Below are 24,652 nucleotides of genomic sequence, written 5' to 3'. Positions count from 1 at the left end.
ATTTACAGGCATTTGTCGTCCGGCCAGTCATGTAGTATTTGACGATAAAAGTACGACCTCGTACCTATCCGCGTATTCTAGGTAGCCCGCATCGGATGGACACGTGCTCAAGGGGTGGGGGCCATACCTTTCACTGGTTGTCCGGTCTTCGTATACGATCAATTACGGCCCCTATATCTTGGGCAATGGGATGTTATGTTATGAATGAATATCAGCGTTTTTTAATCTGTCAGCTCTAAGCCTCCGTGTACGCCCCCACAACACATATTGGAGCGGGCTACCTGTGAGATTTGAGATATCCTAGGTATACAAGCGGGATGGATACCTACCTACCTATCTAATAGGATACCTACCTAACCTAAAATAGACTTGAGTCATATCCAGATATCTAAGGTGTTCTCACTCTATTGTAGTGGTCATATAACAGCAGGAAATGCATTTCCTACAAGTACCTGCCTGAGAACTAGGTAATATCTACTCCTTGGTCCCTTTCTGGTGAATTGTATTTTTTTTCCCGCTTCGACCATTCATACTTACATTTGCACTTGATTCTACACTTCGAAACCTCTAAGTCGAAATATACGCCATGAATAATCTAGGGCCTCTCATCCTCGCCCTTGCATGGGTACTTGGCACTGTATCATCGCTAGTTGTTGCCTTGCGGTTCTACGTACGCATAGAGATGCTACGGAAGTTCAATATCGACGATTGTATGATCGCTATTACTTTGGTAAGTTGATATCCTAATTTTGCTATGTAAAAATAAACCCCGTAACAGAATCCATATGTACCTAAGGTACCTAAGGTAGCTTACACGCAATCGGATATTAGCTATGCGTGATATGCCTGGCGATATTTCTCACATTGGCAGTGTCTTGGGGCTTTGGGAAGCACGCCGAGGCCCTTGCATCCGATCCCGTAGCTACCATGCACTCCATGAAATGGATATACCTGAGCGAGCTCTTTGCTGTTATGGCAGCGGCATTCGGTCGCATTTCGTATGCTTTCCTACTGTCGAGCATTCCCCCACCGTCCAAGCCGTGGAGAATGTTCCTGTGGGCGCCGGTCGGAATCCATTTAGTGACCGATGTTGCGGTGCTGTCTGTCACCTTCACCCTGTGTAGGCCGTTTCGGGGGTACTGGGATGAAGCCATTATAGCCAATTGCTGGTCCTCAAATACACAAACATATGAAGGCTATATTCAGGGCTGTAAGTGAGCAGTCCAAGGAAGGCCTCAATACAGAAAATGCTAAAGGAAACAAAAGCTGTAAGCACGGCAGTTGACTTTCTCCAGGCTATATTCCCGTGCAGCCTGTTCTGGAATCTCAATATGCACTGGAAGCAGAAAGTCTCCCTAAGCTCGATAATGGGACTTGGAATCTTGTGAGTTGGTCTTTGGTTTGCCCGTGGATGATTCTGAGGAGATCAACTAACCATTGGAAACTATGATTAACCAGCGCCATGATTGCCTCCTTGATTAAGACGATAGAAATCAAAAGCCTTGGGGTCCATGATATGAATTGTACGCGGAGAAACGGTATATTGATAGATTTTTCCAGAGCTAATAAACTAAGCTGCCTTAGAGTCTCTGGCGAAGCTTATAATCTGCGTTATGTACGGAACCCCGTCCTACTTATACGCGTAGTACCTCCAACCGAAGGTTTCTTTGAGTGCTGATATTTAAGTTACCTACATATAGTCTCGAAGCCAACTTCGTGCTTCTTTCTGCGTCAATACCGGCCATCGTGCCCGTCTTTAAGACTTCGAGGACTTCGAGGAACAACAATCGTGGGCGTATTGATAACTTGAACACTTTTTCCTCATGGAAACGTGCCCAGGCGAAAAGGTCAGGGGCGAACGATGGATCATTCGAGCCGGTAGGGGAGCCTACCCCAGCTAATGGGGATGACGGGAATGAGGCCTAAGGACACATGCATGGAGAACTGAAATACCTTAGCTATGAAACATTCGTAACCCTGTTTAGAGATTTAATTGTTGCTTGTTCTCGATCACATACGATGAAATATACTGTATTTTATACGGTCGCATTGCATCGCATATCGTATTGCCTTGGATATTGACATACACTAAATTATTGGAAGGTATGTACATAGCATATAATCAAAATAAGGGGGAATAGGGGGAATAGGGGAAAATGGTTCTCGAGTCGGGCTTAAGACCTTCGTACTTCGATATCTAAGAAATTTAGCTTAGATGCATATCAACGCAGCGATAAAGATAACGATTAGATTAGGTACCTGCGATAATGAGATACCTAATGGATTAGTTGCATTACCTAGTTGCATTTGTTGCATTAGTTACGGGCATTAGTTACCTAACGCACCTTTTCCAATTCCAGTTTCTCCAAGCTTTTCTTTTTCCGCGCAGGAAGGGGGGGATGCCTTTATGGAGTTAATAGCCGACAATTTGTTCTTTTTTCCGTCTAGACTCTCGTGAGATCTGCCATGGGCTGGTGGGATAGTCTATGGGCGTCGAACTCGAGCGACGACCCGCTGCGAAATCTCGACCCGAAGCTCCGCGAATTCCTCGAGCGAGAATCCCCCGTGAAATACAGCACAGCGCAGCAACAGCAGCAACCCCGCGCGAAGGGGGAGCAAATAACAGCAGCAGCAGCAGCAGCCCCGACGATAAGCGAGGCGGAAGAACAGCAGAAGGGTGCACCGGTTGTTCCGAAGGAGAGCCAATTCCAAGATGGCCGGTATGCGCATTTGTGGAAGACGTATAGGCCGTTAGCGGAGATCGAGGCCGAGACTAAGAGCGAGCATGAGAAGCTCATGGATGTGTTGGAAGCGTATAAGGAGCGCAAGAACCAGATCGGTAAAGCGGCGCTGGAGAATTGCGCATTGGAACAGGTCGACTGGAGGCAGTGCATGTCGAATCCGACGGTGACGGAGCGCATGACTTTGTGTCGCGACCAGATCAAGAAGTTCGAGAAGTGCTATATGACGCAGACCGTGGGTGAACCCTTGCGCTGTCTTCCATCATACCATTTTGCTGACTGCGACTATTTAAATAGAGACTGCTAAAGGCTCTGGGCTATCTATCCACTCACGACCGCTCCGCCGAAGCCGAAGAAGAGATCCAAATGCACGCTGACACGCTATACCATCGGATGCTGTCGCAAGAAGCCGAGATCACGGCGGCGAGGGAAGAGGGTCGTCCAATCCCCAAATTCCCGCCGTTAATACCGAGACTAGACCAGCAGAAACAAGCGCAGCAGCCGGCGGAGGAAGAGTTATTAACGCCGGAGCAGCAGGAGATTCTCAAGGCGCGGTTAAAGAAAGTGCCCGAGGAGGATCGGCCCGCGGAAGAAGAGGCCGTCCGGGCGGAGTTCCGCGCAAAGGCACAAGTCGCATCGCAGGTGCAGGAGTTATGGAAGAAGCAGGAGCAAGATAGGTTGGCGCGAAAGGCAAGGGGCGAGGAGACGTTGTGGGATAAGGTTACCGGAGCTTTCCGTACAGATAACGGGAAATGAAAATTATATCTATATCTATATACCTATACCTATCTAACCTAACCTAACCTTACGCATGCGGACGATATGAACCTTTACGATGGTGGATGCGCTGGGGGTGTTGAATGTATATATCACGCAGGTCTCTCTCACCTACAGTCTACAGTTTAGGGAGATGTGATTGTATCTACCATACCTGTTGTAATGACCACTCATATTTATATAGACTCAATTGGAGATACAGCAATTCCAAATAAAATTAAATATTCGAAACTGATTTATAAACAGTTTACCCAATCGTCTTCGAGATAACACAGTTAATTTTACTATACAAAGCTATTAAGGATATTATTACCCCGCGAAATAGATCTAACTAGGGAGAAAAAAAAAATTGTAATTCCAATAAATAATAGCGATTTAACACAATGATGAAATGTGAAAAAGTGCAAAATGAAAGGTCTCCCTGGGAATCGAACCCAGATTGGCGGAATCAGAATCCGCAGTGCTAGCCATTACACCAGGAAACCATGCTATTGAAACCATGTGATGATGGTTCGTGATTGGGTGATTCCCAATTGATGAAATTCTGGCCTCTTAGTTTGCGTTATATTTACTAGTCCGGGGTTTGCCGCCAGTCTGGCTCGCGACGGTAACGTCTTGGCGCGAACTCGTCGCTCGGTAGTTCATCCGATGGGTCAATCTAGGTACGTCTACGAACTTCGGAGTAGCAGACTTCATATTACATCAACCACAGCAGGAATACTGCGTACGTAAATATGTCCTTTAATTATAGTAGGTATCTAGGTAGATAGTAGGTATCTAGGTAGATAGTAGGTATCTAGGTAGATAGTAGGTATCTAGGTAGATAGTAGGTATCTAGGTAGATAGTAGGTATTGGTCTCATCGTATGTATTTTTCTATAATAAGTTCGCTATGCTAGGTTGGTTAGTCTGACCTCACGTATAAGAAACTAGTCAAAAAACTCACCTAAATAAACTTAGGTAGGTATATAACCAAGCGGAGGTACATAACAGGTAGGTAAATAATCTACACTCTCCTTGTTATTAAGCTTTCACAAAGCCCCAGCTTAACCCACCACGCTCTCGATATACTCCATAACCCCATTCCCCTGCTTCAGACCCTCATAGCTCTCCAGCGTCAACACCGCCTCGATCTCGTCCGCATCTGGTATCGGCGTCCGGTCGTAGCACACCGGCCCGTCCGAGATCGAGTGCGGGATGAACCACGACCCGTTCGTCGTGATGGGCGTCTTGTCCTCGCGGATCCCCACCCCCGCCACCTCGCCGTCGACGAGCCACAGCCCTAGCACCGGGTAGAATGTCTTGTCCTCGTCGTCCTTGAACTCCGGCAGCAACGCTAGTTCCTGCATCACGTACCCTTCCTTGCCGTAGTGCCCCGTCGCCGCGTCCTGGATCACCCGCCCGTCCGCCTGCAGCAGGACATCCGCGCCCTCGCGCGCGAAAATCGGCTTCCGCGCGAACCGCGTCAGCGAGGCCGGCGCTTCGTCTTCGAAGTACGTCGGCAGCAGCCACTTGGACCGGGGGTCGTCCCGGAACAGGTCCCAGAGGACGGCGAAGAGCGCCTTGTTGCTCCAGAGCATCTTGTACGGCGGCTCGATCCAGATCGTTGCCTTGTCTCTGTCGGCCCGTCCCATGTCCTCGAAGCACGCCTCGCCGAACTCCTGCTCCACCATGTACTCCCACGGGTACAGCTTGAAGACCACGTCGATGTGCTGCCCGTCCTGGTCGAAGAACCGCCCCTCCGGCGACTTCGCGATCTGCTCCACGTACAGCGACTTGGTGGCCCACCCGGCCTGCCGGCAGGTGTCCATCAGCAGCGCGGCGTTCATCGCGTCCTCGCCCGTGCGCTCGCCGTACCCGATGGCGAAGTGGACCGCAGCCGGGCGGCGGCCCAGCTCCTTCTCGACCAGGGCCAGGTTCCGCGCCCACGCGGCGACGAGCTTCTCGACGAGGGAGTTGAGCTGGTCGTTCCCGTGGCCCGTCTGCTCGAGCCAGGACCACTGGATCGACGCGGCCTCCACCAGCGACGTCGGCGTGTCCGCGTTGAACTCGTAGAATTTGGGCACCCGCAGCCGCGCGTCCCCGTGCTCGAGCCCGCCGAAGCACACGTCGAAGCGCCCGTACACGCTGCCCCACGCCGGGTCCCGGTTCCACGACTCCTTGATCTGCCGCAGCGCGAACGCGGGGATCGCCATCTTGCCCGTCACCACGTCCGGGTTTTCGACGAGGAAGTCGGCCGCCTCGCAGCACATGTCGAAGACGTCCTGCCCGGCTTTCTCCAGCAGCTCGATCTCCTTGCTGCTGAAGGAGTAGTACCTGTCGTCGGGCCAGTACGGGTCCGAGGTGTCTCCGGGTGCGGGCGTCTTGGAGTAGACGAGGCCTTGGCTCTGGACGAGCCGGTTTGCGTTGGGTCGCTTTTCCACTTGTATGCGTCGCATGTTTTTGTTTTTTGTTTGTTCCCGAATACCGGTGCCTTTATTACCTAGTATGCTAAGAAATTTATATTGCCGATCTCCTGGAGATGATGGGGTTTATGTAGGTACCTAGTTATTTGTCATTGGGATACGTCCGTAGCTATGCCTATCCATACAGCTGGATGGGAAACACGCTTTGACCGAAGCAAACTATAGTTCATCCGTTCCTAAGGAGAGTTTCTGATATAAGTCTCCGACTTTCGTGGCTTGGCTGCTCTTGGCCGCTCTTGGCCTCTGACATTTAACGTCATATCACTAGAGCAAAGGATTCACGGAATAGACTAACGCCAAATGAGGAGCGGTCGAGGCTCAGGTCATCGTATACCGTCAGCATGATGACCAAACTGTGTATATAACCCCGTTGATCATATAGAGTGACGAGGATATCACAGGGTACGATCTCACATCTAACCGTGTTCATAACGTAAAAATATTAGCTGGAATCTTCATCCTTCACCCGTCATTGAGTCCTGTAGATCGAACCAGGTAGGTGACAAACCTACACAACTCCTGTGACGCACGCAAACAGTAGATTTTGAAGCAACTACAATACGAGGAAAGCTTACTTTAGTACGCAAGGCCCTACTACGGCTGTACAGTCATGGAGTTTTCCTACGGGATTACCTGCTACCATACCGCTCCGAAACAATACATAAACCAGTCCTGCCCCCTCGATCTTAAGCTTTGAGAGGACAGACATCTGCTACCCATCTCTCTATCTATCATATACAAACCAACCAACCAACCGATCCATCTCCATTCCAAAACAGCCATAAATCAAAACCTTCAATCCGGTGCCTACCTACCTACCTACCCACCCAGAGGCTAGACCTAGGTACCTAAACCACCACCATCAAAATGAAGCGAAAGAACCTCGCCCTGCCCACCCTACAAGTCGCCGCAGCGGCTTTTTTCGCAGCCGGCGTCGTCGGCGTCGCCGAAGCCAAGACGTACTGCGTCGACGAAGCGAACAAGGTCGTCGCGAAAGTCGAGTGTGACAGCGACGGCGCGCACGCCGCCGGCCAATTCTTCCTGCACCAGGGCCCTCCCGGCCTGGCTGTCGGGCAAGCCATCCCTCCCCCGGCCGAGCCGAGCCACGTGTCCGGAGGCTTCGGTCGTCGCTCCGACGACGATTGCGATCCCCATAAGGATCCTGACTGCGGCAACGGCGGTTAAGTTGAATACATGCCTCGGGTTGCTTTTCTCTTTTCGCTGGTTTCTTGTCTGTTACAGAGGCAGATGGTACGGCACCTCTATGTCTTGGGGCGCGCGGAGGCTTGGACGCACGACGCGCGATAGTTTGGTCGCTCTTTTTATGCTTGTATAGTATGCGCCGTCTAACTGGAAGAGGGGGGAGGTACGATACTCGATCTTTTTAGGGGGAAATAGGTCGGGCCTGCAAGGTTGAGAGGGGGAACATGGGAATTGGTACAATACATAGCCTGGTATCGGGTCTACATACATATAGGTATGCAAGGCATGCCTCCCGTCATCTCACGTCTTATACCCCTTAGCACCGACAAAATACATTCTTTACATCTTTTACCACAATATGCTGCGGTTCTTGTAGAGTATAGATGCTAGTGCCTGCGTAGTTGGTGTAATAATAATTGTAGCATTACTTTACCTAGCTTTTCTCTATGCTACGATAATGCGTGTCGAAAAGCCTGGTTCGTGATCCCTCATATCTCTACCATGTTTGTTTTATATGGCTATTAATATGTAGGTAGGTATCTAGGTAAGGTTAGGTATGCACAGGTAGGTACCTACTTATTAATAATATTTTGTAACCCGGATTAGGGGTCTAGGCATGCATGACGGAAGGATGGCGAAATCAAGGTCCCATTTGATGCCAAGTTGTCAACACGCGCCGCCGCCAAGAGCCAAGAGATCGCCAAGGCACGAGGCAAATGCTTAATTCGACTGACAGACGCCCTGAACCGTGTAGATCAATCCTGTTAGCTTACTTCAACCGTCGTTTTCCCATCCCTAACATCCTTTCTGACTAACAAACAATCTAACATATGTTCAACATGGGAATACGGTGACAATGGGGTATTCAGCGTCATCGCGGACGCCTGCGCTATCATGAAAGATGAAGATATGCCGCAAGTGCTTATGTCGACTAGCTGAAACCCCACATCATGTCCTGTTCGACTTCCAACCTAATCGACGCCCTTAATTCTTGTCTTCTATCTTTGGAATTAAAAATATGGGACATTTGTTGTTCTCGACGCTACTCATCTTCCGTCGATGTAAAGTCTACCGATAGTTACCAAAGATCATCACCAACGTTGATGTCAGCATCAGCACGCTGAATTTTATAGGCATAGAAAAATGTAGGTGAGGTAGAATTAATTCCTCAGGGATTAAACGTGGCACGGAAATTGAAGAAGAATCGAGTTGGATGGAATAATTCTATTGATCATAAAACTCCGCAATACCAAAACCTAGAGTTTGCCCGCCTGCTACCATCATTACTAGGAAATACCGATTTGTTCTCTCGATCCCAAATGCCGCGATATCGCTAGAAGTCTAGATACTTGAGCTGGCTCATCCGTGCATGAGCATTATTGTAGGCGGGGTACAAGTACGATTTTTCGTGAAACATGGCAATCCGTTGTGGTACTCGTTCCACTGCATCGCGGGCGGGGACTTCCAATGCGACTTGCTTAAGCGAGTGCTGTAGCGAGCATATCGGCAATCGAGTGGCTATGCTGTCTAGCAGCAGGCCTCGTCACAGGCGCAAAGACCGCAGCAGATTTCGCAGCCGGCCTATAGGTAGTGGGTTAATGTTTAAGATCCTTCGAGGGAGTATTCGGAAAGAAGATAACCCTACCTCTTCACCACCACGCATGTTGCCGAATTCGGGTTGGGGCTCAGCGGTCTGTTCTAGTGTTAATACGACTCTCTCATTTAACCCCAAACAATCGGGAAGCAATACGAAGAGGTAAGCGGGAAAGGGAAACTTACGGGCTGTTGCGTAACGACGCCGTCGACGGGAGTCATCTCCATGGGAGCTTGCTGCTGGGGTTCTTGAGGGGAAGGCATCTTGATGAGTCTTTTCGAAGAGAATCGATTTGGTTTAGAGAGTGACTAGGTAAGATGATGGATTGCGAATGGGCGACTACGATGGTGGGAAGTAAGAAAGAGAGAAGACCTTTTCAGAGCGGTGAAGAAGTTATTTCGGATGTGTATGTGGGAGAGAGTAAGAGAGGGAATTGGTGTCCTTTTTCTAGGTAGAGGTAGGTAGCAGACGGATATAACGGCAATGGGGGGGAGGCAGCCCAGCCCAATAATCCTACGGCCGGGCAATCGCAACGTGGATGTACAAGATACACATTCACACGTCGCAAACAAGGGGGAAGGAGCAATAGAGAGAAGGAGGGGCTAGGTACCTAAACTAGAACCCCAGACTGCAACTATCTAACCTGTAACTTACCTTGAATTTTATTGAATTTGTGCATACGGCACATATGAAACTTGGCTTTGGATGGAAGGCGCGCGACGCCTAGTCCTAAACCTGTATGCCGTAAAAGCTTGATGGTGTTACCTATTCTGGGTCCAGTTAGTCCAGTTGGGGCGATCCTCCATAGAATGTTCCGGTAAGGATGCCGGACCTCTTGCACATCAATAGGAAAGAGATACATGCTCATTCACTCTCGCGGTAATGGTGGTTAGGGTCCCGTCGTAATCACCCGCATATCGTATGTATTATATTGTACATGGTCTAATCTACATATGTAATACCTAGGTAGGCGCGGGCGTCTCGTTGAGAAAGGCACCGTCTAAGCCGACCAACCTGCATGAAGCCACAATCGGACGGGGTCGCAGCTCATACTAAGCCAATCAATCCACCCACGATGCCTAACTAAAAACCATCCGAAACGGGTAACTTAGGTACTTAGGAGCTTGGGTTTGTTTCCGGTACGTGATATGTTGACGACCCTGATCCCTATTCAGCTGAGAAAAACGACTAGTCATGCAGGCGGTGTTTATATTTAACTTGTTCGGTTGCATTCGTACCTATCTAAGGTCAGGCGCCGTCATCTGATAGATACTGTAAGATAGGTACACTACATGGATTACTACCTAGGTAGGTATGTATGATAGGTACACGTTCATATATAATATATCATATTTCAGGGTCTAGACGGTAGGTACCTAATGTCGCATAAAATTACCTAATAAAACAAAATAGCCTATAAAATAGATATAGGTACAATACTTAGAGGTAGGCTAATAGGTGTAGGTACCTAGGTAGGTAACTTGTAACAACACACTTCAGTCAATTGAAATGTTTTACCATCCGGAAATCGTGATCGTGGCTATGACATGTTCCCCACGTATTCACCAATGGTGACACAAGCAAACCCGGAAATTATCGTACGTTGCTTGGGTTAAACGTTAGTTTCGTACTAGAGAAGATTCTAATTGGCCTAAAAACCACTTACATACCTCAGGTACGGGTCTGTTGTACGCGTGTACCATGTATCTTGCTCATGATATAAACCGTATAAAATCAGCATTGAGGTAGCGTTTTTAAATAAGAGATAAGCTCAAGTCCCCAATTGCTATCAATTGCCATTTCTCATTCTAGTTTTAAAAAGATGGACGTCTCAGGTGGGCAACACCTCCTATTCTCCAATTCTAACTTCTAATACATATCAATTAAGCTCACGGCGTTACTATTCGTGATAGGACGTCACACAATGCACATTCGAAATAAAACACTTCAATACCTACAGGTACAGACATGTAAATTGGGTATAAGTGGTACAGTTCCCACGTGTGTGGACCTTGAGAGGTAATGTTTACATTCACGGCGATCATTGTGCCTTGAAGATCTTGGTGTATAAGGACTTATTTATACGAGACTCTCATTTTAATGCACTTTTACTTCTATCCATAATCATAAACGCTACCATGTACAGCCTATCCAACACGGGCCTTCATTAATATGCAGCATAGGTATCATAAAACAGTCAACCGAAGCCGAGCCTAGCCGAGCCTAGCCGGTCTCTTCCAACTAAGCATACTGCGAAATAGACAACAATACATCCTTAATATACGATCTATCAGATAAATACAATTCGGTATGGTCAATCGACCCTTCTAGACATGTTGGGTTCGGTTGCCCAGCTCGTATGAACCCACGGGCTGCTGCTGCGGCGCGTATCCGCTCTCCATCGGGTATCCGTATTGAAGCGGCTGCGACGACGCAGCGGGAGACTTGTATTCGGTGCTGCCGGCCGGCGGGTAGTGAATCCCTTCCTCGAGACCTGACGGATTGAGGGCGGGGGTGTAGTTACCGCCTCTTAGGGTGCCTCGTCGCTTACGGTGGACGATGATGGCGGCGTGGATAAGCTGTAGGAGGGATGTCGCACTATCGCCGCTCATCGTTAGCTTCGCATTCTGAAGGCATCCATCCGCCTTAGGCTATATTAGGTGACGACGCTTGCCGCCTTTTTGTTGAAGATTTTCGCTAATTCGTGTGTGTGTGTGTGTGTGTGTGTGTGTGTGTGTGTGTGTTGGGAGGTAAGCTTTGTATAGGTAGGTACGTACAGCAAGATTATGGCTAAGATGACGGCGAGGATTGAGACCGAAATCAAGTTCAGTATGAAGATGACACCCCAGACCGCGGTCTTAGTGCAAGCGCTCGTAAGGAACAACGCCGGCGGCATTTGCTTCTTGGCGATCAGGACGATCTCGATTATATTCATGACGATATTCGAGCCCGCGATGGCTATTTGGAGGCCAGCGCCGGCACTAGTGGTTCATCCAGTGTCAGCTCATTTCATCTATCCTCCCATCCAGATGAGGATCGTGGAATCGCATACGTGAAAAGCCCGTGATATTCTCCAAGGACATCGTCATAATCATGCTGGTCTGCGAGCCATAATAACCATGCCGACGCCCCTAAAAGTACGAAGCACACCAAGAATTGCAGGATCCAGGCGGTCAAGTTAATGCTCTTCTTGTACGGATAATCGTGCTTTGCCATGGCGTCTATGGTTAAGGACAACCTCGTCTATCGTGGAGTATCGCGGAGCGGTAAGTTAAAGATGGGACTAGTAAGTGAATACTGTGTAGTAAGATGAAAATGGAACGAAGGACAAAACATAAAAGACGAAAGACGAAAGCTGACGGAGCAGCAGCAGGACGACGATAGTTATCTAATTTACAATCCTCATGTCAACGCCTCCACCGCATGTCATAAAATAAATCTTGGGTGTTGGGTTTAAGCATGACGGGCATATGCTGGCTAAGCCATTGCCAAGCTGGCTGGTGGGCTTTTTTTAAGGCAGCGCTCACCGCGCGAGCGGGTGCCGTTACATTAGGCACTTCTAGGTCGTGAGCTACGATCCTGACATATTTTGGAACCTGATCATATAGGATTTTGAGATTATTGTAAGAGGCGTATCTGAAACTTTGTGGCTTGATTCATATCGAAGTGATACAGAAACACGACATATGAAAAATATCTCCGCATCAGGGCATGCTATAATATTTCTGCCGAGACTTGGCGTCGCAATATTTTTTTTTGTGTTCTTCTCTCCTCCCCCTGCTTTAAAGAGTAGGGCTGCAAGGGTCTTTTCCTTAGTGTAAAGTCAGCAGCTTTCGATCCTTGGCGTATTGCTAATAAAGAAGACCCAATTTCCAGTTGGTATCTAGACTGTTCTAAATTTGATCCCAAGGGGCTCTTCAGGCTTGTTATTAGCTATGCCAAGACTAAAGGCTGAATTGCTGAAGAATGGCATTGGAGATAACTCTATCTCCCCCGCGAACCGCCCGTCTTGGCTTAATATTTCTCTTTTCGCTGAGCGAAGTCCATGGAGTTTGTTAGTAAGTAAGTAATAACCCAGTTGTTTATTCGCAAGAGTTAGGTACCTCCTACTGTACCTAAAAAGATCATCCTGTTCTTGAGTTGTTGGGTAATGGATATATGCGTATCCACTCTGCCACGATGACAGTAAGACGAGAAAGTAACGTGGGAGGATTTATTAGTCATGTCGATCATCTGTATATGTGTGCAGATCTCGACGTCGAAACATCGTAGCCTTAGCGGTGTGCAATTCTCGCCTCAGACATCCCCAGGTATCGCGAGATACTGTCAAAAGAATGACTTGATACAATGTTACTGCTAAGGGCTGTGCAATTGTGTTATGTATGAGGTATCTATTTGACGCCATCCAGCGAGCATTTCCTCCTATGGAAGCTTTCTCGTATAATATACGTACATGAGGTCATTACTGGTCTCTTATTTTAAAGCCGCTTTGAGTATTTCGAGTATGTATGAATTATCTCTTAAAAACACGGATAGTCGGTGCGGCTGGTACGGTCATCAAACACTAGGTTAGGTGTAAAAAAAATAATCATAAAGAGAAGTCGGCTCAGTCAGGTTAAGTCATACATGTTGATCATCATCTTCTCTCGAGAGCGGCGGCGGTGCGCTCGAGAAAAGCGTTGAAGTCCTTGATTTGTTTGAGACTTCCACCGCCGTCACTACCACCACTGACCTGGCTGGCCACCCTAGAAATCAACAGCTCTAGGTTCGAAAGCTCGGCTGCTTTCTTTTCCTTCGAGTTGAGACTTGGAGCTGATTTCCCGTTCTCGATGGCTAGTTCAATGTCGTCCATCGCGGAGGAGAGTTCCAATTGATGCTGGGTATACGGTTAGTAGATCTTGGCAATTCTGTTAAAGCGACTATCGTAGACGTACCAGTGTTTCTTTGTTTGCTGCCTCATGCCGCATCCTCACCGCATCCATCTTCAGAGCGACTTCCTCTCTCTCGGCGCGGATGCGCATTATTTCCGTTCGAAGCGTAAGCTTGTCCTTCTGCACCGATCGCACACGCTTCTTAAGCGCATGCATGGTATCGAGGGCAATAGTCTAGAACCCTGTTAGCTAGAACACGCGTTTTTTTTTAAAAAAAAAACCCAAAGATAGATAGATGTATATAGCAACTCACGTGTTCCAAGAGACGTGTTCGAAGCTCCTCCTTGAACGCCTCCAGAGCTCGGAGTTTCGTCCTGAACTCCTTTTTCGTAGCCGAATCCTTCGCCTTTACAGCCGCCTCGTGGAGCGTCTCCAGGCTGGACTCGACGACTTCGTCGCATACTTGCGACAGCACATCAATCACGTTGACGCCGCCGCGGTTGGAAAACGGGATTTCGGCGTTGAGTATGTCACCATTAGTGTCATCTTCGTTCAGATGCATCCGCTTCGTGTATCTCTGGACAATGATGGGAATCGCTCCGCCATCGCTGCGTCTCTTTGGTGGTTGCTTATCTTTTTTCTTCTTCTTCTCCTTCGGAGGCTTAGGGTGGGATTGCACAGCCGGGCTGCCTCGCGCTTTTTTCTTTCTGATTTTCTTCGCTGGTCGCTCATGTTCATCTTCGACTCTGGAATGTAGTTCTGGTGACGCTTCCCGAGGCGGACTCGCCCGCGGGCGTTTTCGGCCAATCTTCCGTGCGGCCGTTTGAACGTCAATTGCTTCGGCCTCCTCGTTCGGAGCAGCTGCTTTCTCCGGAGCTTCCTCTTGAGGTTCTTCTTCGGCTGGTTGGACTTGAATTTCAGGGGGCTCCTCAACTATGGGCTTGGGCCTCACCCTCGGCTGGGGCTTCTTGGGACTAGCAGTGCCCGCAGCCTGGGGAGACGAAGACAATGCGTCTACTATACTAGGCGTGGCCAGTCTAGTTTGACTTCGCGTGGATCGCGCAGACCCAGTACTTGCCGTAGCATCGCTTCTTCGCGCCGGTCGGGCTGCCGGCGACTGCTCCTCGATACCACCGAGTGCGAGACCCCCGAATGCTCTCGTTACTGTTCGAGTGGATCGGGCTGAAGAAGCGGGTAAAGTAGCAGCGCTGATCCTGCTCTTCCGTGCCAAAGGTGAGGAATAAGTGAGCTCGACCGTAGCTCCGGCTTCTTCGTCCGCCACGGCTTTTAGCAATTTCGCACTTCGCGTGACACTCTCGGGAAGAACCCTAACCGAGCGTCTGTGTCCGCTTCCCGGAGCTTCAGCAGGACTTTCCGTAACTTCTTCTGCTATGTGCCCCGTGGATGGTGGAGAGGCCACAGATCCGCGTGATTCGGGGCGCTCTATAACAGCGGGTATGGATTCCAGGGTGGCATCGTTCTGAGGTTCCTGAAGCGGTGGACTCGGCGCTACGGAGGGTTCTGATGCACCCTCGGGACTCTCTTGTTCGATAGCGGCATAAGGATCAGACCCCCCACTAAGCCGCGCTGATGTTCTTCTAGAAGCTCTAAGCGCACTAGAGGGAGGTTGGAAACTTTGTAAGTCGGTTTTGGGGCTTAGTCGACGTCGCTTCGCAGAGGTATTAGGCTCTGATCGTGCTATAGACGATGGTGGGGGGATAGATGAGGGAGCCGGCGAGGGAGCTGGAGAGGCTTCGACGCCTGGGAGGACAAAACCAAAAGAGTCATCGGCAACTTCGTGGCGTCTAAATGCGTGCTAGGAAATTAGAGAAAATTACGAAGTCCAAAGTAAGAAAAGAGAGATAGAGAGACATACCCAGCTCCACGCATGCGCTGTTGCATACGCTCTTCACGGCCTAGATGTACCCCTGTATTAGTGTCTATTTCGTGAAGATTGTAGGTTTTGCTCACTGGTGGCCATTTTGCTTCCAGACGTAAAGAACCTTGTATACTATCGTTTTTACATAGAATTCAGTTTCATACTACAGTGCATACGATGTAGGGGGTTTAGGTAAGTTATACAAATACTTGGTAAGGTGAAAGCGTGTTGCGAGACGCGTCGTGATGCGCGCCGCGTGAGTCGACGTCGGTTTGCTTAAAGTACCTAAGTACCTTGGCACTTTTAAATGTCCCCGCATCTAAATTGATTTATTGGCCGTGGTTTTATTTGCCAGGTGAAAACCAACTGGCTGCTCCACTTTACGGATGTATCTTGCTATTTAGGTACGTCTTACAGTTGAATAGTTCCATTCATCATTCATCCAGGACATTTCATCTTTTCGTAAAAGATAAAAAAAAAAAAAATAATAATAATAAATCTACAATTCAATAAAGTTATAACTTTAATTCAGCTTCAAAGATGATGCCAGCCAAACTTCGTAAATTTTTCAGACTTAAGCTTTTGCTTAGCCTTTGTTCAAATGCTTTTACCTCAATTCGCAAAGCTTGTGCTACGGCTGGGCTCAGAACTAGGCAGCAGGACTCCTAATACAAGCATACCAGAGGTAGGTATGATAGTAAACAACGTATATGCATGGCATTATAGAGGTATACATCAGGCATACAACAGAAACCTTCAACTTTATGCATCTTTCCCCCCCGTTCTCCATCTCTTCTTCTCTTTTTCACTACTTTGCGATAGATACGGTAATATATTTACCATGTCTTCACGTCCCAACGGTAGTATCTCTACCATGCTCATACGTCCCAGATTGCAGTCTTCTGCGCCTGTACCTCCTGGTTATACCCCAAGGGAGAGTGCTGTTCAGATCTACCATCCTCATTATGTGACATGCGGTCCGCTGCTGTCTTTCAACCATTATGGTGAAGGCGTTGATTACGACTTGGCCATGTATGCCTGCTGCGTGGTAGCTGGGAACGCATGGCCTCTTGAGACGTTAGGGCATATCAGGGAGGGAAACAGCCAGAGAAAAGATGGGCTCCAACCAAGCTACGCCTATTTGTCACTTGCACAAAAGCCTGATGTACGACATGCCGTTCTTTCTCCTGAAGATGGTGTCCTAAAAGGAGAGAAATACTTCCTCTATAAGCTTGATGGCGATTGTAAGCCTTAAGGTAACCAGTTTCCTTTCTTATCATAGGCTAATTACCTGTTATTATGCAGTGTACTATCCTATCACCGCTAGCTTCGATCATTGGATATTTCCCAGTAACGATATCCTTCCTCCGTGGCAGCACTTAGACATAGATACTTCCGTCTCCGATGGCTATGTGCTAGAGGGCATTGATAGCGATGCGGCTCTATATCGTGATAGAACCTGTCGAGTAACGGGATCCCATTCCGCCTTGAAATGCGCCCATATAATTCCTGCTGAAGAACAGCTTTGGTTCAATGCCAACTGCATGGCTATACAGCCTGATATTTCGGATATCGACAGTTTGTCAAATACGATAACCCTCCGTAGGGACGTATACGCGTTGTGGAAGTAGAGACACGAGATTATCCTCTTCCCTAAGAGACATGAGACAGGCGCATATAGCTTGGCCACTCTTGCATTTAAGCAGTCCCCCTTAAATCACTATGAGATACAACACGTATTCCATAACCGTCAAACCCAGCGGCTACGAGGTGTTAGTAGAGAGGCTTTGTTTGCCCGTTTCGCTTGGTCTATCTTTCGTGGCGGTGTTTTCCAGCTTTTTAATGACGCCAAGGAAGGTCCGTTCAAGATCATAGTCAACACGTACGCCCTAACATCCGCTCCAGCTAAGGTGGTGGAAATTGCCCATTCCCGCGATGTCCGCCGGTTTTCATCTCAAATCAAGTATGACGGTGGTTCGGATAGCGATGAGGACGGTGAAGATACCTACTAGTATGCTTCTATCCATAGCAAAATAGTACGCCACCACACCATAATCCACCGCGTCCGTGCACGTACATAGTAAACCCACCAAACCCACCATGAGGCTCGAAAATATGGATGTTGGTGTGGTGGGTGGACTAAGTGTGCGGTAGTAGGTCAAGGTAAAGCCGTGCTTAGCCACGATTTTAGTGATTACTAGTGCGAGAGGCTATTTTCAGTAGCACGCCGTATGTTGATTACGATCTTGAATATAGTAAGTGTAAATAGCCTCACTTTTAATTATTTTTGGCTAATTATTTTTATAATAGGGAGGAATCCAACACCAAAGCGAAGACTAAAATACGTGGTTTATGTAGGTGGAGATAGCATCATTTAGTTTAGATTTATCTACCCTGGCATTATTACCTTCCACAAAGAACGGGACCGGGGTTGAGGCCGGGCGGATCCGTGCCGGCACTTGTGGGGCCGGAAAAACGCTAGCCGGAAGTTGTTCCGGAGTGGCCGAGGATGCGGCGGACCACTCCTGTGTTGAGCACTAGCCCCCGCGGGTCTCACTAGCTTAGGTAGCTACGGCACGTGTGTGTTCTTCCCTCCTTCCTTGTCTTTTCTTCTCGTAATATCTATAAACATATGTGCCTGTTATAGTAATTACCTGATACCTAATTTCTAAACACATGTAAGATGTAAGAAATGCCGAACATCTCACTCGTACCTATACAGGTTCGAACTACTAAGTATCTCCACAAGTCTCCTCAAGTAATTGAGATTCTTTGATATACTATATGTTCCGACGTCGGGAGCTCCTAAAAAGCTCTATAGTGACTAAATGGCCGAACCTCTATACAAATGACCTTTTCTTCTTATCCGGTATAGCTCCTTTTATATTCCCCTTAGGTTTAAGCACGACGTAAATGCGACAGTATACCTTTAGGCATAGATTCCAAGGCAGTCTCATAGAACACGAGACTCACTCATACCTTCGAAAAGCTGACATGAAGTCTAACATGCATGATATGATAATCAACTTGCCCGACATACAACTTTACAAATACATATCCCTAGCTCAGTGATCATACCTTGCAGATACTAGAATAACGGCACGCATCGCTACTGTCTTTCGTCCTCTTTTAAAACAGAAGGGTTTGAGCCAGTCTCCTATGCTTTTCTGCCATCCTTCCGACGATCACATCACTTGTTTGGAAAAAAGGACGGCATTAACTTGGTTATGGGGTACACTGACATAATACATACCTTAGGTACTTGGTTAAAAGAGTAGTACGTTATTTTGACAAAATTCTGAACCTCTGATCAGTGTAGCATGTGTCGTGAATCTATATAAGACATCTAGAACAAAGGACAGGTGTAGTATGTCCCAAGGGTATGGCTACAGTCTCCCATAGCTAACTTAGAATTAAATACTTGCAGAGCATCGAAGTTGTTTCCATGCTATTGCACCCCACATCATGACAGCTCGAAAGTAGTGGCAAGCCTAAATGTCTTGGGCGTTCCAGTGGTATTGTAAAAGAAGTATTGATTATGTGCTTGTTCATGCTTGGGCTATGTTACCACTGGCGAGTATAACGCCTCCAGATATGGCAATATTATATTCAGTATTAGCTCCAAAGACATTGCCGATAGTTGTACTGGGGAATCCTACAATAGCTGGAGAAATGCGGACGTATTTTGAATTTAATGCAATAGAACAGAAACATATGAGAGACTGTTTGACAAATGTGGTTGATTTGGATATAGCTTGTGCATTGGGTGTCCATGTTAGTGCTAAGCTTGTATTTGACGAAATTGAAGAAACCATCTTCAAATGTAACAACGGCAAATAATGCCTAGATACAATGCATGTATTTGATATCACAGGAAATTCCTGTTCTATTAATTTCTGGCGTGCAATTCGAGGTTATATGTAAAGGTAGACAGGTACCATATGAAACGGCTCTATTAGGGAGACAACTGTGTAAAAGATGCAATAAAATTGCGAAACTGTCATGAAATCACATGTGTTGTAGGGATATAAGGTACCTAGGGCAATTGCAGAGTGAATTTCTTTGTTGGTCTTTTTCCCTTTTACGTGATTTCCTCGTCTACCTTTGTGACACTGGCTGTCCTACTTCCTGACTATCTTTCCGCGTGTAATTATGGAGGTTATTTCTAGCTTGACTGTCCGCTTTTGATCACTCCAGTACCCCCTTTTAACAAAACAACTTGTAATCACATAGATAATTTTCCTACGCGCATAAATGCTTCATGAAAACCTTTTATGCCAGAAATAAGTCAAGTAGATACATAACTCAAGATATCATGTAGCCTTATTCAACTATAAGGGCTTCCGTCAGTGCAACTATAGGGGCTTCTGTTGGTAACACTATAAGACTTTCTGACGACGGCATTATAAGAGTTTTTATACTTAGCCTATACGGCGCCACCGCAACTCTATATTCACCAGGCTCAGTCTCTTACTAGACTATAAAGATTTTACCGGCGACACTATTAAGAGCCTCTGTAGAATGCCTATGGAACAACTATAAGACGCCTCGGCAACTCTATAAAAAGCCACAGCATTCAGCCTATAGAACGCCCATAGGACGCCTATACAACAACATAACGACTATACGAAACCAACCAGACGATGTTATCTCAAACTAACTCATTCCGGAACATTCTTTTTATCCATACCATCCCCAAAACAGCAGGAAGGAGTACCATACTAGGACATTGCCCTCCATGTACAAGCAGGTCCAGCTGCCACTTCTAAAACATAAACCAAACAGAAACCACCCATGCTACCACCTCCCCCACCATCTTGTTCCCACTCAGATAGTTTCTTGAAATTGGGAAAAGTTCCTGATACAACTACCATCTCAAGCAGCCTCAAAACATACGCGCATCTCTACTGATCTGCCAGTTCTCAGACGTAAGTGTTTACCTCCTCCCATCAGGTCTCTAGGTACGTGAAGAGTGCCCTGGACCTCCTAGCGATCTCCCACTTGCATCGGAGACCTATCATCATCGGTCGCAGCGTACTCGCCGCCGACTAGGAGTTAGGTACGTCCCCCTTGCCATTGCTGTGCCCTGCCGGAAAACATTACGGAGCAACTGACAGGAGCAACTTAGCCCACACTTCCCAAGCGTTGTGTATTTAAATCTGCCATCGCACAAAAGGTAACTTTTTAAAAATTTCCTCTACCCATCCCACTTCATTTCTTACATCCCTGAATGCACTTACTGCACTGTTTACCTTACATCTTCAATATCTCTGGTGTTCCGACGAGTCTTCTATCGCGAAAGTGACCCTTACGCTACCTGATATTACACTCTCGGTCTCTATCAAGCCTTCATATCGTTGATCTTTCCCTAGACAGGCCTTTGCCAGTCATCCATCACTCTCTCATTCACTATCTTACCTAGGTATGATGATTTCCAAATTCCTTTCGCAGGGCAAACCCTATTCCCAACTTGAGTGACCGTTGCTTTTACTACCTATTGGGTTATGTTATGTGATATGTGATATGTGATATGTTCAACTGACCTCTCTCTAATACTAGATAGTCTTATTCGGCCTCTTCGGTAATCAAGGCTTTTGATAACAGTCATCTCAAGAAGCTTCTGATACATAGGTACTTGTATCATTACTACCTACTCATCCTATAGGTCTATCATCGAGTCCCACTAGGTAAGGCTTGATAAAAGCTCATGTGTTATCAATATTGTAAAGATACTGACTATTACATCATCAATAGTATACTCTTTGATAGCACAGCTAGCTTTACGTGCTGTGTTCAGGCACGATGTGTAAGATCACAGCATTCCGTTGCCCTGAGTGTTCAGAGGTCGCCCAACATGGTTTTCTACCTTGCAACGATATAGTCCAGAGTAAGATGAACCATGAGCACTCTCGACAATCTCTAGCCGAGCCCTCCGTCCGTATTCATTGCCCAACCCTTTTTTGGCCGCCGGCCGAATCGTCTCGTATGATTTCGCAATTCTGTGATCATTGCGCCTCCAGGCATCTGCAAGATGCCCCGACGAGAGTCGAGGGCCCAAAGATGAACAAAGAAAAGGTCGACAGAAACGGTACCTCAACAACAGTTTCGAAGGAGATGGTAATAGACAACAGTTGGTCAGCTCGGCTAAGCGAAGAGTCTCAACGAGTCCTGACTCTCCGGATTCCTTACTGCTATCTGTGCGGAACACCCTCGTTCATTTCCGAAGAGATCACTGGGCTTTCCTTGGAGAGACCTAAGTTCGGCATCAAAGACGTGGAGATGGAGTTCAATTCAACTCTGTGGAAGTGGACCTGGTTGGGCCAAGGAAGAGAGGCTATTTCACTGCGCCTTGCTACGGGGTTCATTACCAAGCCATGCAGCACTTGTCATCATCGCGAAACATTACTACGTGAAAAGGTGCACACGTTCATCAGAAACTGTAGACCAGTCGAGGCTTAGGCGGTCTTGGATTGGCTCAAACTACGATGGGATGGTAAAACTAGCTTCTGGGAACATGAAGCGCCCAACAGGGGTTTCCCGAACGCGCAGCCTCCTCGCTGGCCTGTGTTCCGAAAGTATATGGAAGAGGGCTGGAAAGCGAGAGCTAAGGTGGACTGGTGTTCATATACTGATTTCGAGCCACCAGTGAGCTGTTTACTGCCGTTTACTCTTCACCAAACCCCTCTAATAGATTGGTCGAAATGGACTAGTCTTCTCGGAACTACAACGCCATTTGATGTGTCATTAGGGGCCTGGCTAGAAATATATAAGGGGGCGAGTGGACGAAACAACCAGCCCTTGGCCTTGGCAACTTCGTCTCGTCAGCTTGAGCAGTCTGGCCGGCCTGTCCATTTGGCTCCATCGATAAGCGACCCCCGCGCCTCCAAGAGACAGAGAACAAACTTGGATGACTTATTTGAAGATCGCGAACTCCCGATGGAATCTTCCGCAGAAGGGTCAGGTCAAAATCAGGCTCAGAGTAATAATCGTCTTCAGACGCGATATGGAGTTTTCGAACTCCGCGAACCAGGGTTGTGGGTTCTACGCGATAAAGGGCTTGATTTCAAGCTCAAGTTGTGCCTGAGTGCTATTTATGAAGAGGGGGATGATGATGGTCGTGAACGTCCAGAGGCCTCGGAAGGCTTTAATGCTGAGGGTTCTAATGCCAACCAACAACCCATTACTAGTGCAGGTCCTGCTAGCAGCAGCAGCAATGGTACGCAGGTTGGGTCCCATGCGTCAGGGAGTGGCCAACCTGGCCGACGGGTGCGAACTAGGCGACGACTGGTTACTAGGCAGAGCTTTTTGGGAGGTTCCAGGACTGAGTCAAACAGTGCATCCGGAATTAATGCGGACCCTACAGGCAGCCAAAGTTCAGTTCAATCTACCAGCGCAGAAAAATTTCACCTTACACTGCAACTACAACTTCAAGAGCAACCTAATTTCTCTGTTTCGCATCCGCCTGGTCTTGGTACAACATTTCAAAGAGTTTATGATACCCTCAAAAATCCTCAGATTCACACCATGGCCGAAATAGAAATGGCGAATGAAATGCAGCAATTGTACCCGCATCTGTTTTGCGACGGCCGAACCAAGCTACTGCAAAATGGCCCGAACAGATACTCTCGGGTTGTCCATTTCGATGGACAACATGTCGGCGTAGCCAACTTCTTCCAGGAAGAATTGCCGCAGATCCGCGGCTTCAACGTGGACATGATCATCCACTACATCATGAGCGGCATCCACGATCGCACCTCGCTGGTGCCTTACTTCTGGTTCCGACGAATTCGCGTCCGCTTCGACAGCGTCTACGTCGGCGATATCGAGATCGACCACCTGCCGAACCCTCTCCCTGCCTACGACAATTACGAGAGTCCGCCTTCGCGGATCTTCCAGGTCCACGACCCGCTGCGAAGCTCGCGAGACCCTCCCGTGGATATCCCGGATGCCCCCCCGGTTAGGGCTGGGGCCAACGCACCGGGTATCAACAACAGCGTTGCGGCGCTTGTGGTCGCACCTCCCGCCAATGCTGCCGCCGGAAACGCCGCCGCCGACGCTCCTGCGGCTCCTGTGGCTCCTATGGCTCCCATGGCTCCTGTGGCTTCTGTGGCTCCTGTGGCTCCTGTGGCTCCTGTGGCTCCTGTGGCTCCTGCCGACGTGCCTCTTGGCAACGCGCCGGTTGCAAACGCACCGGCTGCCAATGCACCTGGCGCCAACGCGTCCATGACCGCTCTCCCGGGCCATCTCTTCCAGCAAGATGGCCGTACAAAGATCATATCCTACAGACCCGTTCGTAAAATCATGTTCGGTCTTATCACCTACGATGAGAAGACCGTCGGTGAGATCACGGCGTCTGAGGAGATGTCAGCGAGCCTAAAGCGAAGGCACGTGCGGAAGGCGGAGCGATTCGCCATGTTGTTCAAGGACGACGGCCGCACCGAGGTCCGCTTCAACGCGGCCACAGGCAAGCTCGAGGTCTACTACGACCGCAACCTCTTTGGCGTCATCAAGGTCGACCATCCGGCCCTAGGCCTATAGGGTAAAGGAAGAGAAGGAGATAGGAGACGATAGGGTCTCGAGGGTGATAGGGACGAGGAGAAGGAGAGAGGGAGAGAGGGAGAGATGGAGAAGAGTCCTCGGACATACCGAGGATTCGTTGCCACTTAGGGCAAGGAAGGGGATATACCCAACATTTGCAGCTTTCTTGCTTTGCATTTGCATTACGACCACGGTCGATTCGCAAGCCTACAAGGCTATGATTTCGCCGCTATGATTTTACGATTCGTGTTTTACGAGGAGGACGAGAAGGATGAGAAGGAGTAAAAAGATTGTTGCAACGTTCGTTCATTTCTCTAATAGTCCGTTTCTACTGGGCACTTAATGAATCCATATGCTATATATTTAGTCAAATGGACCTCGTGTCGTTTTTTTCTTTCTTATTATCAAGGTACCCGTTCGTAGGGTTAGTTATGAAATTCCATACGATGAATTCTGATCGCAAACTTTTATTGAGTGCCAATGATGATGATAATAATAATAATACATAAGGTGCCTCAACTTCGACGGTGATGAGATGTAGTTGGTTTTGGTGTTGTGTGGCGTTTAGGGATAAGAATAAAAGCA

At 48.0% G+C, this 24,652-nt stretch overlaps 10 protein-coding genes and 1 non-coding gene across 11 annotated transcripts; 6 read left to right on the top strand and 5 right to left on the bottom strand.

Moving 5' to 3' along the window:
• The first annotated feature begins 279 nt into the window (after positions 1–279).
• Positions 280–2,027, top strand: F4812DRAFT_124857 (uncharacterized protein). Its single transcript, XM_047929491.1, has 7 exons — positions 280–304; positions 368–730; positions 832–1,210; positions 1,267–1,384; positions 1,459–1,523; positions 1,585–1,615; positions 1,701–2,027. Coding segments are annotated over exons 2-6 (708 nt in total). The 5' UTR covers positions 280–304; positions 368–586; the 3' UTR covers positions 1,587–1,615; positions 1,701–2,027.
• A 284-nt stretch (positions 2,028–2,311) lies between these two features.
• Positions 2,312–3,735, top strand: F4812DRAFT_438871 (uncharacterized protein). Its single transcript, XM_047935032.1, has 2 exons — positions 2,312–2,976; positions 3,039–3,735. The coding sequence occupies exons 1-2, from the start codon at positions 2,467–2,469 to the stop codon at positions 3,495–3,497; spliced, it is 969 nt and encodes a 322-aa protein (XP_047787786.1). The 5' UTR covers positions 2,312–2,466; the 3' UTR covers positions 3,498–3,735.
• A 196-nt stretch (positions 3,736–3,931) lies between these two features.
• On the bottom strand, positions 3,932–4,003 carry F4812DRAFT_t123. Its single transcript has one exon. It is a non-coding gene; the product is annotated as a tRNA-Gln (tRNA).
• A 469-nt stretch (positions 4,004–4,472) lies between these two features.
• F4812DRAFT_466447 (Glutathionylspermidine synthase) lies at positions 4,473–6,396 on the bottom strand. Its single transcript, XM_047938548.1, has one exon. The coding sequence runs from the start codon at positions 5,953–5,955 to the stop codon at positions 4,564–4,566; it is 1,392 nt and encodes a 463-aa protein (XP_047787785.1). The 5' UTR covers positions 5,956–6,396; the 3' UTR covers positions 4,473–4,563.
• A 210-nt stretch (positions 6,397–6,606) lies between these two features.
• F4812DRAFT_466443 (uncharacterized protein) lies at positions 6,607–7,167 on the top strand (the record flags this gene model as incomplete). The annotated part of the gene is made up of 1 exon (XM_047938547.1): positions 6,607–7,167. The coding sequence occupies exon 1, from the start codon at positions 6,850–6,852 to the stop codon at positions 7,165–7,167; it is 318 nt and encodes a 105-aa protein (XP_047787784.1). The 5' UTR covers positions 6,607–6,849.
• Positions 7,168–8,663: 1,496 nt separating this feature from the next.
• Positions 8,664–9,042, bottom strand: F4812DRAFT_461778 (uncharacterized protein; the record flags this gene model as incomplete). Its single annotated transcript, XM_047937920.1, has 3 exons — positions 8,664–8,766; positions 8,826–8,878; positions 8,965–9,042. 3 exons carry the CDS (start codon positions 9,040–9,042, stop codon positions 8,664–8,666), a joined length of 234 nt encoding a protein of 77 aa, XP_047787783.1.
• Positions 9,043–10,965: 1,923 nt separating this feature from the next.
• On the bottom strand, positions 10,966–12,514 carry F4812DRAFT_124647 (uncharacterized protein). The gene is made up of 3 exons (XM_047929489.1): positions 11,832–12,514; positions 11,557–11,760; positions 10,966–11,377 (listed from the first exon to the last, which is right to left on the bottom strand). The coding sequence occupies exons 1-3, from the start codon at positions 11,993–11,995 to the stop codon at positions 11,107–11,109; spliced, it is 639 nt and encodes a 212-aa protein (XP_047787782.1). The 5' UTR covers positions 11,996–12,514; the 3' UTR covers positions 10,966–11,106.
• A 404-nt stretch (positions 12,515–12,918) lies between these two features.
• On the bottom strand, positions 12,919–15,800 carry F4812DRAFT_438847 (uncharacterized protein). Its single transcript, XM_047935031.1, has 5 exons — positions 15,622–15,800; positions 15,527–15,566; positions 13,964–15,455; positions 13,714–13,884; positions 12,919–13,655 (listed from the first exon to the last, which is right to left on the bottom strand). Exons 1-5 carry the CDS (start codon positions 15,629–15,631, stop codon positions 13,416–13,418), a joined length of 1,953 nt encoding a protein of 650 aa, XP_047787781.1. The 5' UTR covers positions 15,632–15,800; the 3' UTR covers positions 12,919–13,415.
• A 760-nt stretch (positions 15,801–16,560) lies between these two features.
• F4812DRAFT_438845 (uncharacterized protein) lies at positions 16,561–17,493 on the top strand. The gene has a single exon (XM_047935030.1). The coding sequence runs from the start codon at positions 16,765–16,767 to the stop codon at positions 17,158–17,160; it is 396 nt and encodes a 131-aa protein (XP_047787780.1). The 5' UTR covers positions 16,561–16,764; the 3' UTR covers positions 17,161–17,493.
• A 3,696-nt stretch (positions 17,494–21,189) lies between these two features.
• F4812DRAFT_124569 (uncharacterized protein) lies at positions 21,190–22,279 on the top strand. Its single transcript, XM_047929488.1, has one exon. The coding sequence runs from the start codon at positions 21,332–21,334 to the stop codon at positions 21,986–21,988; it is 657 nt and encodes a 218-aa protein (XP_047787779.1). The 5' UTR covers positions 21,190–21,331; the 3' UTR covers positions 21,989–22,279.
• Positions 21,973–24,624, top strand: F4812DRAFT_438843 (uncharacterized protein). The gene has a single exon (XM_047935029.1). The coding sequence runs from the start codon at positions 22,109–22,111 to the stop codon at positions 24,065–24,067; it is 1,959 nt and encodes a 652-aa protein (XP_047787778.1). The 5' UTR covers positions 21,973–22,108; the 3' UTR covers positions 24,068–24,624.
• The last annotated feature ends 28 nt before the right edge of the window (positions 24,625–24,652 follow it).

Source organism: Daldinia caldariorum (assembly GCF_022478825.1).
Source record: "Daldinia caldariorum strain CBS 122874 unplaced genomic scaffold F4812scaffold_15, whole genome shotgun sequence".
Classification (NCBI taxonomy): Eukaryota; Fungi; Ascomycota; class Sordariomycetes; order Xylariales; family Hypoxylaceae; genus Daldinia; species Daldinia caldariorum.
This window is presented reverse-complemented; position numbering and strand designations above follow the sequence as displayed.

Bases quoted from the DNA above. Each gene is read 5' to 3' on its own strand.
- F4812DRAFT_124857 (XM_047929491.1), top strand. From the start codon at position 587: ATGAATAATCTAGGGCCTCTCATCCTCGCCCTTGCATGGGTACTTGGC. The intron at 1,211-1,266 runs GTAAGTGAGCAG...AGGAAACAAAAG, and splicing joins TGAAGGCTATATTCAGGGCT to CTGTAAGCACGGCAGTTGAC. The intron at 1,385-1,458 runs GTGAGTTGGTCT...ATGATTAACCAG, and splicing joins ATAATGGGACTTGGAATCTT to CGCCATGATTGCCTCCTTGA.
- F4812DRAFT_438871 (XM_047935032.1), top strand. From the start codon at position 2,467: ATGGGCTGGTGGGATAGTCTATGGGCGTCGAACTCGAGCGACGACCCG. The intron at 2,977-3,038 runs GTGGGTGAACCC...CTATTTAAATAG, and splicing joins AGTGCTATATGACGCAGACC to AGACTGCTAAAGGCTCTGGG.
- F4812DRAFT_466447 (XM_047938548.1), bottom strand. From the start codon at position 5,955: ATGCGACGCATACAAGTGGAAAAGCGACCCAACGCAAACCGGCTCGTC.
- F4812DRAFT_124647 (XM_047929489.1), bottom strand. From the start codon at position 11,995: ATGGCAAAGCACGATTATCCGTACAAGAAGAGCATTAACTTGACCGCC. The intron at 11,761-11,831 runs GTATGCGATTCC...ATGAACCACTAG, and splicing joins GAATATCACGGGCTTTTCAC to TGCCGGCGCTGGCCTCCAAA. The intron at 11,378-11,556 runs GTACGTACCTAC...GAGCGGCGATAG, and splicing joins ATCTTAGCCATAATCTTGCT to TGCGACATCCCTCCTACAGC.
- F4812DRAFT_438847 (XM_047935031.1), bottom strand. The intron at 13,885-13,963 runs GTGAGTTGCTAT...ACAGGGTTCTAG, and splicing joins GAACACGTCTCTTGGAACAC to ACTATTGCCCTCGATACCAT. The intron at 13,656-13,713 runs GTACGTCTACGA...CCGTATACCCAG, and splicing joins CAGCAAACAAAGAAACACTG to CATCAATTGGAACTCTCCTC.
- F4812DRAFT_438845 (XM_047935030.1), top strand. From the start codon at position 16,765: ATGGCGATTGTAAGCCTTAAGGTAACCAGTTTCCTTTCTTATCATAGG.
- F4812DRAFT_124569 (XM_047929488.1), top strand. From the start codon at position 21,332: ATGTGTAAGATCACAGCATTCCGTTGCCCTGAGTGTTCAGAGGTCGCC.
- F4812DRAFT_438843 (XM_047935029.1), top strand. From the start codon at position 22,109: ATGGAAGAGGGCTGGAAAGCGAGAGCTAAGGTGGACTGGTGTTCATAT.